At 41.1% G+C, this 16,495-nt stretch overlaps 1 protein-coding gene across 1 annotated transcript in view; it reads left to right on the top strand.

Moving 5' to 3' along the window:
* The first annotated feature begins 14,828 nt into the window (after positions 1-14,828).
* aox6 (aldehyde oxidase 6) overlaps positions 14,829-16,495 on the top strand; it is a 54,892-nt gene continuing 53,225 nt past the window's right edge. The window contains exons 1-2 of the mRNA XM_031297786.2: positions 14,829-14,882; positions 15,808-15,865. Coding sequence (XP_031153646.1) covers positions 14,829-14,882; positions 15,808-15,865 — 112 coding nt within the window. The remainder of the gene's footprint in view (positions 14,883-15,807; positions 15,866-16,495) is intronic.

Here is a 16,495-nt window from a genome sequence, read left to right as displayed (position 1 = left end):
TCTTTTAGCCCCTTTTAAGGGGGGCTCAAGCCCCAATAAACGTAATTTTTTTTATTTCTTTTAAAAAACAATCTATTTAAGTGCTTCAAGTTAGAGTTTGCGAACGTGTCTGTTAGTGACAGAGGTTCAAAGAAACAGGTTTAATATCGTGTGTCGCTGTCGCCGATACAATGCACCTGTAACCCAGTCAAGGAAAGTTAGATTTTTTATTTATGTATTGTTTACATTGTCATTTCATTTGATTCTGGTAGTCCATAAATGGACTAGTTTTTTCATATGTTCAATGTCAAATGTCTGATCCTAGAATTGCCCCTGGTTGTGCATCTGTTTTAATCTTTGACTACTTGTTCATGTAAGGGGAATGGTGCATACATACAAAAACAAACATATATTAAACATTCATTTGAAATACAAAAAAAAAAATACAGAAACAAATACATGCATAAAAATAACCGTTGCATAGGGAAAAAGCAGCTGATGGGTTATGTGCAGAATTTGCAAAAAATATATATTATGTCTATTATTATGTGGGATTTATAGCCTAAACTTGGCTTGAAATGTGTGTTGAATTAAGAAGCTGTGTGAGAGACTGATAAAACATTTGCTCAGTTTGATAAACTATCATATGTAGGTGTAATGAAACTGTCAAATGAGAGGTAAAATACACCTTATTCCCTATTAGAGGAGAGGAAGAACCACCCATATCCTCGGATGGTTTGGAGGACTTATGCTGCCCAGCGATTGAGTCGGACCAAAAAAGGTGCCAGTATCCTAATCGGGTAGCTGCATGGCATGATCATTGCATGTGTCTTGGATACATTTATATCCATACGTATATCTTGTAGGGGTGACCCCCAATGGTAGGCTATTGGATTCAATCTAAGGAGCCGGATTTGACTGCCAACTTCACAGTCGGAACGCCGCAGTGTCTGAAAATGTTATGAAACAAAGGATCATTCCATTCAGGCTATATATCCATTCATACAAATATCAGCCTATTAATAATATTGTTAATATCAATTAGAAGTTAGGTACTCATGTGGACAAAAATCAGAAGTACCCAAGAACCCATTTCCGACACTGGTGCTGCCACATATTAGCAATACTTGTTATAATTGTTCAGAAGCTTTATGGCATCTTTCCAGTGGTTTTATTTCGCAGAAAGACCAGATGTTGTTGCACAAGAGCAAACCTTCTCACACCACTTGCTATTCTAGTAATGCAGTGGAAACTTTTATGCCGGTGAATCTGTGATTTTAAACACACACGCATGGAACGTTTTCCAGGAGACTGAGTGTTTTCTCCTCAGTGCAAAAAATGTCAGGGGGGATCGGGCGATTTCAAGGGAATCCCAGCTGTAAAGTTCAGCGGTCGCTGCAAAAACAACAACATTTTTATGGACTCGTCTATTAAAGTAACCACAAACATATCTCTCATAAGCAGGCCGGGCACCGGGCACTGCTGGTTTCCTTGCCCAAGGAAAGGAGAAAACATGACGTGTCGGAAACTCTGAAGAGATCCTCCGTGAGTTGTAGGTTGCCTGGCACAGGGGGGGCCCCGCTTGCAATGCTGGAGCATCCTGCAGTGTTAATGAGATGCCTTTTTTCCAAGCCGCGTTGCATTTACAAACACACACTGACACTGTGGTGCTCTCTCAGGTTTTATAGCGCTGTGTCTTTGGCGTAATGAGCCCTTGCAGCTGAGAGTTTTTACCTCTCGGATTCAGAAACAGAAGCTCATTGCCTCCCTCACTATTCCCTATATAGACTGTCCTGTACACTGTCCTGTGACTCCAAGACACTGTCCTGTGACTCCATGACTGTCCCGGGACAGTCAGACACTGTCCTGTACACTGTCCTGTGACTCCATGACTGGCCCGTTCAATGTCCTGTGACTCCAAGACACTGTTCTGTGACTCCATGACTGTCCTGTTCAATGTCCTGTGACTCCATGACTGTCCTGCACACTGTCCTGTGACTCCATGACTGTCCTGTACACTGTCCTGTGACTCCAAGACACTGTCCTGTGACCCCATGAGTGTCCTGTACACTGTCCTGTGATTCCATGACTGTCCTGTACACTGTCCTGTGACTCCAAGACACTGTCCTGTGACTCCATGACTGTCCCGGGACAGTCAGACACTCCCAGACACTGTCCTGTGACTCTATGACTGTCCTGTACACTGTCCTGTGACTCTGGCACTGCCCAAAATCGCAAAAAGGTTAAGAGCCACTTGTCTGTTTGACCCAATTGATGGAATCGTTTAAACCCGCTGACATGGAGCCTACAACCAAATCTCTGAAGTGCTTTCTATTTAGTGTTGCGTCTGCTCGGGGCATTCCAAAAATAGGGTGTTAATGGAGTCTCCAGATCTGTGTTGAGCTGATGCTCTGGTGGTCCACCCACAACAGGAAGGAGAAAATCCCTGTGAGCTCCCTGCTGAGTGCACACACTATGACAGTGTAATCGACTCATTGTGTGTGCAGTGGAGCGTGCCAGTTTACTGAGGCAAATGTTGGCCATTTTTTTAACAAAATGTCAAACAAAGTTCAACCAGAAAAGACCAACTCATTGACTAGATAGCATTTGGTGTTTAAATCCCTGGAAAGAGCCCTATAGATCCAGCCCGATACTTTTTAAGTGACTAATGCAGATCATACCAGTAGGCCAAACGTTGTCACTCCCAGAGCGTCAGAAAGCGACGCTTGGTCAGGTGCCCTCGGCGTTTGTTACTGATGCAAAAAGTCTCCTTTAGCGTCATATTTAGATGCGCTTGGTCGGGACTCTTGGTGTCACTTTCCGTTGGCTAAACTTATCTGTAATGTCCGCCGAAACGACCAGCAGCGGATTGGGTCTTATCCATCACGACTTCTTGTTCTCTGAGACTAAAGCTACTAACATTGCCGTGGCAACTACCAGCAGCGGTAGTACCAGAATGTTGATGAGATATGAGGTTTGGGCGTGTTAGTTTAAACAGAGATTAGTTCTTCTACTGGAGATAAAAAACACTTGGAGCACCGAGATCACTTTTGGATCAAAACTCAAGCGTTTAAAAACCCAAACGTAGCGGTGGAGATGAGGTCTGAGTGTGCGTGTCTTCCTCTCTGCGTGAGTGGAATCCCAGTTTTGGGTGTGGGGTCCTTCAGGCTGCACACGGACAGCTGCGTGGTGTTTCCACAGTGCTCGCAGGCAGTTGTTACTGAAGGGAAGCCCCACTTAATGAGGTACACCTTGTAAAGAAGGAGTCGGTCCGTTCCCGTGGTTTTACTGCTGTGAGTAGCACTTCAATTTCTCTTTTTATTGTGTACTTTAGATACTATTTTTATTGTTGGTTTCTTCACATTATGAACTGCGTTAGTGTCTTATGTGTCTACTAACCCATTCAGTGTTTTTGTGTTCTATATTGTTTTTTTAAGATAATTTTTTTTGGCATTTCTAGGCCTTTATTTGACAGGACAGCTTGGACTTAAAAAGGGGAGAGAAAGGGGGAAAGACATGCAGCAAAGGGCTGCAGGCCGGAACCGAACCCATGACCGCCGCAGCGAGGACCGAGCCTCCACACATGTGGTGCATGATGCAGGTGAGCTGCCCAGGTGCCCTGCGTATCATATTTTAAAGTGCTGTGAGTCTTTTTTCTTTTAAGGTGATCACATGAATGATAACCCATTATTTTGACTCACTTGCAAACACTTGGTGAAAATGTGAGCCTCTGGTACTCGAGGGGCAGAGGCAGAGCAGAACACTGTTAAAAAGTAGGCAGGGCCTTGTTTAATATTCACTGATTTTATGCAAATATCACCAGTTAACATGATCACCAGCTAAACTGGCACACCAGAGGCCTGTACTACGAATCCAGATCAACATGCCCTGGATTTCTTTCAGTCACCCGGCTTCACTAACCCTAACAACCGCGGTCCCGCATAACCTGTGTCACGACGGTGGTTAAAAACTAGTTCAATCAACCCAGGGTTTCCCAATCCAGCGGCGCGCGTTCACATAAAAGGCGGTGTTTGCACAGCACGACCAATCGCAAACATCTACCAGAGCCGCATATTGTATAAGAAGAGCAAATTATCATTCTACATAAATATGAAGAACACAGACACGGTTTTGCAGGCAAAACGCAATACAGTCGCTGCTTCCTAAAACAGGAGGAAAGCTGGCAAAAAATAGCCGACGCTGTAAATGCGTAAATCACAACGCTTATCAATATCACTTCTCCATCAGTCAGGCACTAGATGCCATAATTATACTTGTGCTTTCCATAAACTCTTGTTGCTTTAGCCTATTATTTCAGTTGCAACCCTGGCAGGGGAAGCGATGTGAGAGCAAATAAAATATATAAAAACATAATTCAAACCGATGTGCGCATTTGGCAACACACGGCTCAAGATGCCGATACCCTATAGGTAATTCCCTCCCAAAAATCTATATATTTCAAAATACCCATCAGGGAATGTTAACGGGGTTGTCAGTCTCTAAATGTTTTAACTTTTATGAGCGCATCCCTCTCTCCCCCTCTCTCCCCCTCTCTCCCTCTCTCTCTCCCTCCCTCTCTGCGCACCGAGCTCCGCCTGATCTTACCGTCCTAATTTCCACCGGTTGCGGTGACGCCATTATCAATCGAGTACTGATTGGTCAGTAGGCGGTGCTTTTACACCAGTTGATCTCTAATCTCCAACATAACCTGCTCCCGACCAGGTTAGGTGTTCAGCATAAGTTACCACGGCGATTGAACCCGGTAACAAGTGATCCACCGTCGTGGTACAGAAAACCCTGGGTTGAACCTGAAGTTACCTCGTTAACGCCAAATCTTGCTTCGTAGTACAGGCCTCTGCATGGTCACTTCTGTTGACGTTCCAAGTAAATTTCAAACAAAACAGAGCAAGCTCGCCCCTCCCCCCATGTTTCCGTAACTGTCATGACTAACTGACTAACTGTCACTAACCCCCACCCCCTCCCCCAACCATCTTGTCTGTGATTGGCTGGAGTGTTTTGTTGTATTTTGGTGCCTATCCTGTGTTGTCTCCCAAGACCAGGCTTTTTCACGGTGTGTTCAGGGGGCAGGCAGCTAGTGGATCAAGGAGAGATGACTACCATTTGAGACTAAAATAAAATCACGCTGAAACCATGCAGGAACTCATAGTGCACCCTGAATAGGATGAATAGTGATCTTTTTCTCATTAAGAAATTAGAATGATCAACACACTGGTCCTGTCATGGCTAACATTACCGAAGCTAACATTAAATCACAATGAGTGCAACACTGTTATTTTTAGATTGACAGTTCCTTAGCTTCATGTTTGCAACTCCACGCTGTATTAGATCGGGATAATGTGGGTAACGTAGCAACTAAGTTTAATGTGATATCGTGACTTGTTGCACTAACGTTATATTATGAACCGTGATTGTACATTTTTTAAGAATTCTGTAATGGTAGAGCATAGACTTTTATTTTGAAGGAGGCTGGTTAGAAATTCTGCTATGTTGTTAACTATTTTCTTCTCTTTTTGTTTTTTGCTGCTATTTCGCCCAAATGTGTTTTTTAAATTGTTTAAACAAGTATATTGGGCTTCATATTAAGGATAGACACTTTTAAATGAAGGGAATGTGTGGGGGTTATCGCAAAAGTATCGAGAGCATTTTATTTTGGCCGCACTGTTCCGTTAGCTTTACTCCCTCTTTGTGTCGGGACTTTTCGCGGTAAGACGCGTTTCTACTCTGCTCTTTGCACTTTCGTTGTTTTGGTTAAAATGTAAAGTTAAGTTATTTAAAACACACGGAAAGTCCGTGTATTAACATTTTTACATCATCACTTGCAATTTAAGTTACTTTCGTGTATAAATCTGCGTCTTAGTAAAGATGTGCGTCGAAGTCTGAGCAGGGCTGCCAACGTTAGATAAGCTAGCTAGAATGAAGCTACAGTGGAGAATGTTTGCTAGTATTTGTGTGTGTCGATATCACAAGTGTCCAGAAAAATTACGTGTAACAAAGCAAATGAGACTAACAGTGAAAAGCTATTTTTATTGCTGTTTATAGCATCCTCCTACTTGTATTTAACAGGGTTCGTACAGGTGCTTGAAATCCTTGAAACTTTTTCTGGGATTTGGGGTGTTATGTTGTGTCTCTGGTGCTTCCACACACATACAAACTTTGAAAAAAATCCATCCATGGTGTTTAGAGTGAGATACGGTTTCTGAATGTGTCCTGCCTTCAGTCTCTGGGTGAGCTGTTCAAAATCGGCACGGCTTGTGACGTCACAAGCCGAAACGAGCAGGCTAACCGCAACCATTAGCTCGTAGCGTTAGCATGCTAGCATGCTAACGCTAGCATGTTACCTCGTTCTCAGTAGCAAAGCACTGCTACAACACACACAAGTTCACCATAATCTACAAAAGAACTACTTACATGTGCGCCCTCATTTAGAAGTCTCCCAGCTAATCCTGCCTTGTAACTGACCAAAGTTGTAGAAACAGCCTTTCTTTTACTGTCTATGGAGCTAGCTAGCTGACATGATCTACATCTGAGCTACTGGGCATGTGCAGTGCAATCAAAGATAGTGCAGAAGAAGAAGAAGAAAAGAGGTCTCACTCTGTAACTAAAACAGAGACCAGCTGAAAAGAGGATCTGCAGCAGTGAGAGAGAGCACTGCAGTACAACAAAAATAAGGTGTTTTTTGAAAATGAAACCATGTAAACCTATTCTGGTACAACCTTAAAATACAATTATGAACCTGAAAATGAGCATAATATGGCTGCTTTAAATTTTGGATAAAATGCTTGAAAATGTTTGAAATTGTAACCTTATTTCTTTCACAACAAATACCTATCTGACAGAAGCCTCAACTGAGAGGTTACACAATAAAATACCTTACATTAGTATTCCATGTCCGTTATGGCACGTTCATTTGTGGAATATGCAGTGAACATAGCCAAAGTTACATCACAGTAACTGTAACGTTAATTACCTGCAAATTAAAACCTGCAAACGTTGCCCAGCGCATAAACAACAATCGTTGATTGCTGAACAGAAATCGTGTCAGATGGAGTGTCATACAACGATACAAGTAGCCTACTGTAAGGTTGTGGATGGTCTTATGCAATATTTACACTGCTCTATTTCAGTAGATAAATATATATGTCTTGGCACTTTAGATGGTCTTTAGACTATTTATCAGGCAGGTGCCTGTGCACTGTCAGAGTCTTCTGGGTTAAAATGGGATTACAGGTTGTTGTTGTTGTTGTTGTTGCACTGTCTCAGATTTTGTTCAAACCTTGTCTATATCAAGAATGTGTCCCAAAACCAAGGCCTGTCAAATATTTTTGTTCAAATCCTATGTCTTCATATTTTCAGCCCTTGAAATTACTTCAGTTTTACAGCCTGAAAATCACAATATCTGGGAAGTAATATTTGGACATTAATATAATGAAAAGTATTATTCATAGGCAGCCCAAACTTTGTAGGGTGGAAGACAAACATGTCAATATGACTGAACCATTTAGTACAGCATGCCCTAGATTTGGAAAACAAGTGGAAAAGACTGACATTAAGGGTAGCATAAACTTTGAGCAAAATCTAAGAGGGTGCAACAACTGTTTTCCTGGATTTAGTCTGATTTAACCAGAATGATCCAGCTGCATGTCATTTGGCTCAAATCCTCCCACTCAGTGCTCAGTTACATTGACTCAGGCAGGTTAGATAGCAAGCAAAGTCTACTTAGACAATGTGATAAAAACACTAAATAATAATTTTGACTATGTATTGGTATGTAATTCACGTGGTGTAAAGTGCTGGAAAAAGCTTTAAAATGGACCTTGAAAGTGCTTGAAAAGTGCTTGAATTTGACCTTGGAAAAGGTGTACGAACCCTGATTTAAATGTTATTTGTTTGTTAAAATAACAATGAAATGCTGGGTTATTGTAAGTGAGTGTGTTGGCAGTTTGATTGTGAGAGTTTGTGTTTTTATTTTTTGTTTCCCTCCCTCCTCCCAGGGCAGGGGAGGGGAGGATAGTGCCTCCCGTAAACGGAGACAGCAGCAGAAAGAGGTGCCAGCTAAAAGCTACGGAGCCCCCCTGGGGTCAGCTGAGAAAAAAAAAACTAAATCGTGCGCACAGAATAAAAATCCGTTCCCTCAGTTTTATAAACTGTTTGCACGGATTCATAATCTGTGCCCTCGGTTTTATAAACGTGAGCAAAGTTAGAAAGATATTCACAGATTCCAACTTCCGGGATCAATTACTCTATTCACGTTAGGTCCAGTGTGTAACATTTAGTTGCCTAAACATCTTAAAATACGTTAGCCGGTAAGGGACATACAGGACATACTGCTCGGCCTTTCGTATTTTGGCTGTCACATGATAAACTCACAGGTTATCGTAGCTTCCCGGCAAGTTTGGAGAAGGAAACATGGAGGACCACACGTATTCAAAATCCAAATTTCAGGAACAGGAGTCTTCTTCTTCTTTGCCCAGAAAAAGAAAAAGGAGATTGAAAAGAGCAAGAGGGCGGCTTTTTGAAGCGTGAAGGCTACCGTAGCTGTAATACGTACTTTGAACTGCGTGGTGCGAGAGAGTTGATTGCGATATATGATCTCAACGCTAGATGGGAGAAATTCCTACACACTGGACCTTTAAGGGCGCGTGTTAAAATCCGGTGCTAATATGGCACCGGTGCCCGGTATCTACTGATGAAATAGCAATGCTCTTAATAACCTCTTCTCATGTTTTTTTTCTTTTAACAGCAATTTACTGGTGAAAGAAGTAATTATTGTTAAAAGTTATTGTTAGTACATTTTTAATAATCATTTAAATCCCCCCCTTTTTTGTGCTGATCCAAAAATGTATCTGATCCGTGAGCTCTGTGATCTGTTTCACCCCAAGCCGTTATCTCAGAGCGTTGAGCCCTGATACACGATACACAAAAGTCAAACTGCTATTTTTAATTTTTATTTTTTTTCAGCCAAATGTCATTTTTTCTCCTCTATACCTGCAGTAGACCACATCTCGCCGGGCAGTATGGAAAGCCAAAAGGGTCACAATTCGTTACAATTCGCACAGCGCTTTGAACGCCGTTTTTGGCGCCACCTGGCATTTATTAAATGCCACTACACGTCTAATAAACGCCACCTGCTGTTTAATAAACACCACCACGCGTGTGACGTCACCAGGCGTTTAATAAATGCCACCAGATGCTTATTAGACACCTGGTGGCGTTTTGATAATCAACCTCGCCCTGTGGTTTTCACAGCCAATAGATTTGAACTCTAATCACCCAATCAGTAAAGAAGGAGTTCAGGCAACACTAATCAAGCACAGATCTCCTTTGCAGCTTGTTTGAGTAGCCCAAAGAAAATGCACAACTTTGTAGTATGTTCATTTTGTATTGCCAGACATCAGTAGGCACTGGCTGCTCATACTTTATTTAATTAATCAATCCAAATCATCCTCCCAAAAATGCAATAAAAAGTGGTGAAGAGCTATTTTCATTATTACCTGCTTAAATTGAATAAGCGCTGTCACACTAAAAACTGACTAAACGCTGTCACAATAAAAACCTAATGGCATCACATTTGCCTTTTATTGTTGATTATTGATCATGCTAGTAACGTTAACTAGTAAGTTGTTCATTAAGGGCTAGTTAACATAACGGACAAAAACTATTTGTTTCGCGTATTCTCTTGTGTGTATCAGGTATCCGTCTCCTCTAGCTGTTGTGGTTGATATGACGTAGGTCCCCTAGCTTTGACCAGACACAAAAATGGTGACAGCAAAGCACTGTGATGTCACGTGGTCCTTATAAATATATATATACCAGAAACTGCACAAAGGACTACTTCACCTGCTGCTGAATTTTTTATGTTATTTAATAAATCTCATTTTTTTTATATCTGTCATGCTTTTGTGTTTGTCAGTACATTTTTCAGCTTGATATTTTTAGTAATGCATGGAATAAAAATAAATTAAAATGCTTATAATGAATTATTATTACAACTTAATGTCCAATTGAGTCAAGATCATAAACCATAGTATTTGAATGTGTTGAGGGATCTGACACCTGTTCCTGTGTCACGGTAAGTCTCCTGAAAGGTGACATGTTTTTAAATCTCACCCAGTGATGTGATAAGTCAAATGAAGTATGACACGTATGTTTAATTTAGTTGCTTTATATAGAGCACTGGTGGGTGTTTTTTGCATAAAGATATGAAAGTAGAGGAAAGAATTCAAATCTAGCTATCTTCGGGTCAACTCCGCATAGTGCCCTATGCTGCCATTATAATTTTGATTTAGTTTTTCTTGAGCTATACCTAATTCTTATTTAACTGACTGTATGCAAGACAGCTGTGACTGTCTTAAATTGTACCAAACTAGCATTTTTTTGTAGTAAATAAATAAGACAAACTTATTTAGGTTTGATTGTTGCATGCACTTTACAGAAACTATTAATCCTTTTTGTCAAGAAGATTTTCAGAGTTGTCAGATTTTCTGGTAAGCTACTCTTTGGTTCCTAGTAGTTGAATTACGAGTACAGTATATTTGAAAATCTGCTTACTCTTCATGTTAACCCCTCTCTTGGTCTTGTAGTAATAGACAGGTATTTGCAGCAATTAAATATCACCATATCTGAAACCCTTTTAACAATAGACCCAGATAAAATGTACAATAAAAGGCAAATGTGATGCCATTAGGTTCTTAATTGTGACAGCGTTTAGTCAGTTTTTAGTGTGACAGCGCTTATTCAATTTAAGCAGGTAATAATAAAAATAGCTCCTCACCACTTTTTATTACATTTTTGGGAGGATGATTTGGATTGATTAATTAAATAAAGTATGGGCAGCCAGTGCCTACTGATGTCTGGCAATACAAAATTAATATACTACAAAGTTGTGCATTTTCTTTGGGCTACTCAAACAAGCTGCAAAGGAGATCCGTACTTGATTAGTGTTGCCTGACCTCCTTCTTAACTGATTGGGTGATTAGAGTTCAAATCTATTGGCTGTGAAAACCACAGGGCGGAGTTGATTATCAAAACGCCACCAGGTGTCTAATAAGAATCTGGTGGCGTTTATTAAACGCCAGGTGGTGTTTATTAGACGTGTAGTGGCGTTTAATAAATGCCAGGTGGCGCCAAAAACTGTGTTCAAAACGCAGTGCGAATTGTGATGAATTGTGACCCTTTTGGCTTTCCATAGTGGCCTTTGCTGCACTAACTGCCACACCAGCACCACCTCACTGTGGAGACGCAACCAGTGTGTAACGCCTGTGGCCTGTACATGAGGCTGCATGGGTGGGTCACACCATACGCTCCAGTTCTTCAAATCTCTGCTGCTGCTTAATTTGGCCTATAATGTCTCCTACTTAAACCCTAAACTGAACCACATCCGAGGATATCCACTTTAAGTGTGTGAGAGTGTGTGACAGAGAGACAGTGTATAAAATGTATCCTAATGCCAACACTGTGGTCCCCCAGCAGCCAGAGGAGAGCAAGCCTGTGAAGAGGTTGACATGCTTGGCTGCCAAGTTGGCCTCTGGGAAGATGAAGGTGAGCTAAATCCACACTGCTACACCTTGTAAAGAATAATAGTACAACATTACTTTAAGTATTCTTTATTGTAGATATGTTAAGTGATTTACAAACTCTGGGCCCTTAGAATAGTTGGGCTACAATTTCTGTTTGCATTTCAAATCAAACAGCCAAAAAGCGTGGAGCATGGCCACAGTTGTGTTTGTGTTCCTGTCACTGAAAGCTTCATGTGTGTGTCTCTGTCTTCCAGAGTGGACGAACTGCTGGCTCCGCTGCCTCCTCACACCTACCAAGGTAAGCTGAAAATATTACTACATCAACATTTTATTTCTCATCTTATTCTGCGTTATGTCTGTCTGTCCATGTGACTGCATGCCATTTCTTATTATCAAGCACTGAGCTGTAGGCAGTTTCTTGTATGAAAGGTGTTCTGAAAAATAAAGTCTATTGTCATTATTGGTTGCTCAGCTCACCCTCCTGTCCACTCATGTTTATTCACATTAATTCTGATTATTGTACAAAAATCATTGTTACATGTATGCAAGATACACAGAACATGTTAGGCCTAAGAATCTACTTTACTACTTTCCCCCCCCCCCCCCCCCAACAGCTGTGTATTTAAACCCAATTGTAGTCAGTGCACAGGTAACACCACGTTTCTCCTGCTACTAACCATATTTAAAAACCTATCAGCTGATAGATCAGTCTCTCTAAATTGTGGTAATGATGCAGCAAACATGTTGAAATGAGACAGGAAGTTCCTCTGAGCAGGGCGTCTCCCTTCTAAACTGTCTCTGGTTGTATTTCTATGAACTCCACATGTTTAACAAGTCTTTGCTCTCTCCGTTTATCAGATCACCTGGCTGGAGTCTGGAGAGAAGATTCCTGTTTTTCAATTTTCTGTTTTTTAATAAAATTTGAAACTTGAGCTGTCTTCTGATTGAATTTTCGGGCTGCAACTAACAATGTTTTCATCATGGATTATTGTCTGGATGAATGGATGAGTTGTTTGGTCACTATAATGTGGATCCGTGTTTCCCAAAGCCCAAGATAAATGTCCTCAAATGTCTTTGTGTTTACTGTCCCAGAGGAGAGAAGACACTAGAAGATAACGGAGACTGCTGTAACTCTGAGTTGCCACACGGTGGAGATAGAGCTGCACGCCAGGAGAACCTGCTGAAGGTATACTCTGTAAAATCCTGTGTCTGCCTTCTATTACAGAAAGTTCCTTGTATTGGTGTTGAAAGAAACTTTCCTTGACTAATAATTCTGGAAACTCTGGTTTAAAGGTGGTTGTTATAAAGTGTTGTCCTTTCATAATTCTCTTTAAAGACAGACAGACAGACAGACAGACAGACAGACAGACAGACAGACAGAGGTTCTGCACAGCACTCTATTGTCATCTAGTGGCACTGAGCAGAACTGCTCCTCACTGGTTCACATGTCACCTAGTCTATCACATACATATACTGTATATATGTATATTTTAGTCTATATCCACGACCTTCCACTTCCGGGATTGCTCCGTTGCTGACGGAAATTCCGCCGATATGCGTCCCCTTCCTCTGTCTCTGTGTTGGCGTTCTAACCTCCGGTGGATTTGTGAGGACTATGGTTAACTGCTCCTCAGATCTCTGCAGGGTAAATCCAGACAGCTAGCTAGACTATCTGTCCAATCTGAGTTTTCTCTCGCACGACTAAAACTACTTTTGAACGTACACATGTTCCACCAAAACAAGTTCCTTCCTGAGACTATTTAGCAGAGGCACCGTGGCTCCGTCTGTCTTTATGTTCTGACTGCCTGTCTTTGAATGTCGTTTAAATAAAAGACAAAAGAAACTATAAAACATTCCACCTTAAAAGCTGCAGGTAGGTGCAAGCTATCTTGTTATAACATGAAAAACATCTTGTTAGAATAAACCTTTGACATGATAAGGTGATACTGATATGTTTTTCTTTTTGGCCTCCATAGTATGTAGCAGGCTGCAGAGATGAAGAAATCAAGAGAGCCTGTAAATGGATAATAGGACCTTAAAGCAGGTTGTGTTTGTTTAATATGTTACGCAGGTCAGATGCATACACAGTTAAAGAAAGTCAGATGAGGTTAGAGTGGGCGGGATCAAACGGGAGAGGCAGCAGAGTGGGACAGGAACTTAACTGATGTTTCCTTCAAAATAAAAGCCTGTTTTTACTTTTGAAGACTTTTGTTTGGTCCAAGTAAATACAGCAGAGGTGTAAACACTTACTTCACTAAGAGTCACATTGGAAAATGAGAAGCACATCAAGGGCCAGACAGGTTTATTGACATTTTATTTAAATGAAAAAGTCAAATATCTGACTGTATTATTGCATGTCTCATATAGTCTTATCACTTACAGTTTGGTCGACATAAAGACCTAAAGAATTCAGCAAAAAAGTCCCTTATCCATCAGAGAGTTTAAGTCAGGCAAAACAAAGATTACATTTTTTAAAAGCAGGCTACCACACACACCCTCCTACGTACTATCAGTATACTACTACTATGAAATGTACGAGAGGGGGTTCTGAGTCTCAAAGTGTGGTGTAATTGCAGTTTGAAAAACAGTTTCCTGTCTTTTTGGTAAATGTAAGTGGACTGTATTTATATAGAGCTGTTCTAGTCCTAATGACAACCCAAAGTACTTTAACATAGTACAGGAACCATTCACACACACTTAATACACATTCATACACTGTGTTTTTTCCCTTTATTTCAGAGTGACAGTGGATAGATAGATAGATAGATAGATAGATAGATAGATTTTTATTGATCCCAAAAATAGGAAATTACAGTGTTACAGCAGCAAAATATCAGACACACAGCACACATACAGAATATACATGAAATAATAGGATATAATATACATGAAATAATAATAGGATAGAATACAAGAACAAATATATAAAATATATACAAGTTTGAATAAAAATGTACAATTAACTAGTATTGATAAAGATGTAGTAGTAGTAGTAGATAGACAGGAAAGGTGGGAGAGAGATGGGGATGACACGCAACAAAGGGCAGCAGGTCGGCTTTGAACCCGCCCGCTGCAAAGGACTCAGCCTAACAATGTCAAACGTAAAAGAACATCATGTGTTATAAAAAGGACAAAAATAACAATTGAAAAAAAGTTTGTGACCTTTATTGACGGTTTTGACATTTATTTATTTATTTTGTTTTAACGTTTTTTTCTCAAGTAAACCGACTCATTTGAGGGCTTTCTTGTGCTTAGTTTTATTTTGAAAGTCTTGACAGGCGGAAGTCCGGTAGATTCAGACTAACTTGGAAGATGTCCGCGGAGAAGGAGGGAGGTACTTTGTGCTTCTTTATCAACGGGAAAAAGGTACGTTTATCAAAGTCATTCCGTTTGATTTCTGTAGTGAAGTCATAAGTCTTCGGCTGGCAGCCACTAACGTTAGCTTTTCACTCAGTTAAACCAAACGACAACTAGTCAAAGAAGTGGGAAGTCAGTAATGGGCAAGTTAAATCTCAAAAGATTATTGGCTGTGTCCAGGTGATATATAGCCAATCAGCAGAGACTGTAAACTAATTCGTAATGGAATACAAAGACAGAGCGTGTTCAACACCCCCGTTACCGTTTAGTCGGGGCTGACTAGGCTCTGGTGTTGCAGCAAAAACTGTGACCCTTTAGATATTGTGACGGAAAAGTGCCGATGGGTTTAACACAGGGGTCAGCAACCTATAAACCTATAAACTTATACAAAAAATAATAAAAAAAATCTGTCTGCAGCCGCAACCATTTTTGGGGTTTTATCCAGGGGCAAAACGGTACACTTTCTCACACACACACACACACACACACACACACACACACACACACATAAGAACACAGACACACATACAAGAACACACACACACACACACACACACACACACACACACATAAGAACACAGACACACACACACACACATAAGAACACAGACACACACACACACACACACACACACACACATAAGAACACAGACACACATACACATAAGAACACAGACACACATACATATAAGAACACAGACATACACACACACACACACACACACACACACACACACACACACACACACACACACACAATAGTGTAGTTGTTTTCTTCTTCTAGTTGTTCTGTGCTGAGGTGCAGGTAAAGTGATCTGTTGCTGATGGCTGATGGACTGATTCAATAAAACCCTAGCCAGCCAGGAGGAAGTGATCTAGATTTGACCTTTAGTGAAAGTGAAGTCCTGAGGTGTTGGTCCTTGTGTTTCTCCAGGTAACGGTGAGCCATGCCGACCCTGAAACCACGCTGCTGTCCTTCCTCAGAGAGGAGCGTATCCTTCAGATCCTCACAAATATGGTTTCATGATTGTTATTTTCAGTACTTCAGGCACGCAAAATGGTCCAGCTTTGAGTGTGGGAGCTCTGGCATTCTACACTAGGTCAGCTGTCAAAAATCTGGGGGTTACTTTTGATTGCAGCATGAAATTTGACAAGCAGATCAGTAATGTTGTTAGAATGAGCTTTCTCCAGCTTCGTCTCCTGGCTGAAGTTAAGCCCTTCCTGAGCAGGCACGACCTAGAAAAGACTATTAATGCCTTTATTAGTTCGAGGTTGGATTACTGAAGGTCTGGATCAGCTGTTCCACGGTGAAGAGATCAGCTGTTCCACCCCAGTGAAAAGCCCTCTTGTTACTAAAATGATCCCTCTCTTCATCCCACGCCCCAAACATGACATACAAAATGTTGTGGAACAGAAACAACAACCAGAGATATTTATAAGCGATCATTTTATTGTCATCGCAATTTGCTAACGGGGTGCTGCAGCACCTCCAGCACCCCCACTTCCCGCGCCCCTGGATCTTATTGCTTGTTTTCAAGGCCTTAAGGCCCCCTTAGTATTTGTCCGAAATTTTAACTTTGTGTGAGCAACTGGTCATTGTGGTCTTCAAATCAGCTGGTTTT

Source organism: Sander lucioperca, chromosome 24 (genome assembly GCF_008315115.2).
Source record: "Sander lucioperca isolate FBNREF2018 chromosome 24, SLUC_FBN_1.2, whole genome shotgun sequence".
In the NCBI taxonomy this organism is placed as follows: domain Eukaryota; kingdom Metazoa; phylum Chordata; class Actinopteri; order Perciformes; family Percidae; genus Sander; species Sander lucioperca.
Note: the sequence above shows the minus strand (reverse complement) of the source record. Positions and strands in the feature narration are given on the sequence as shown.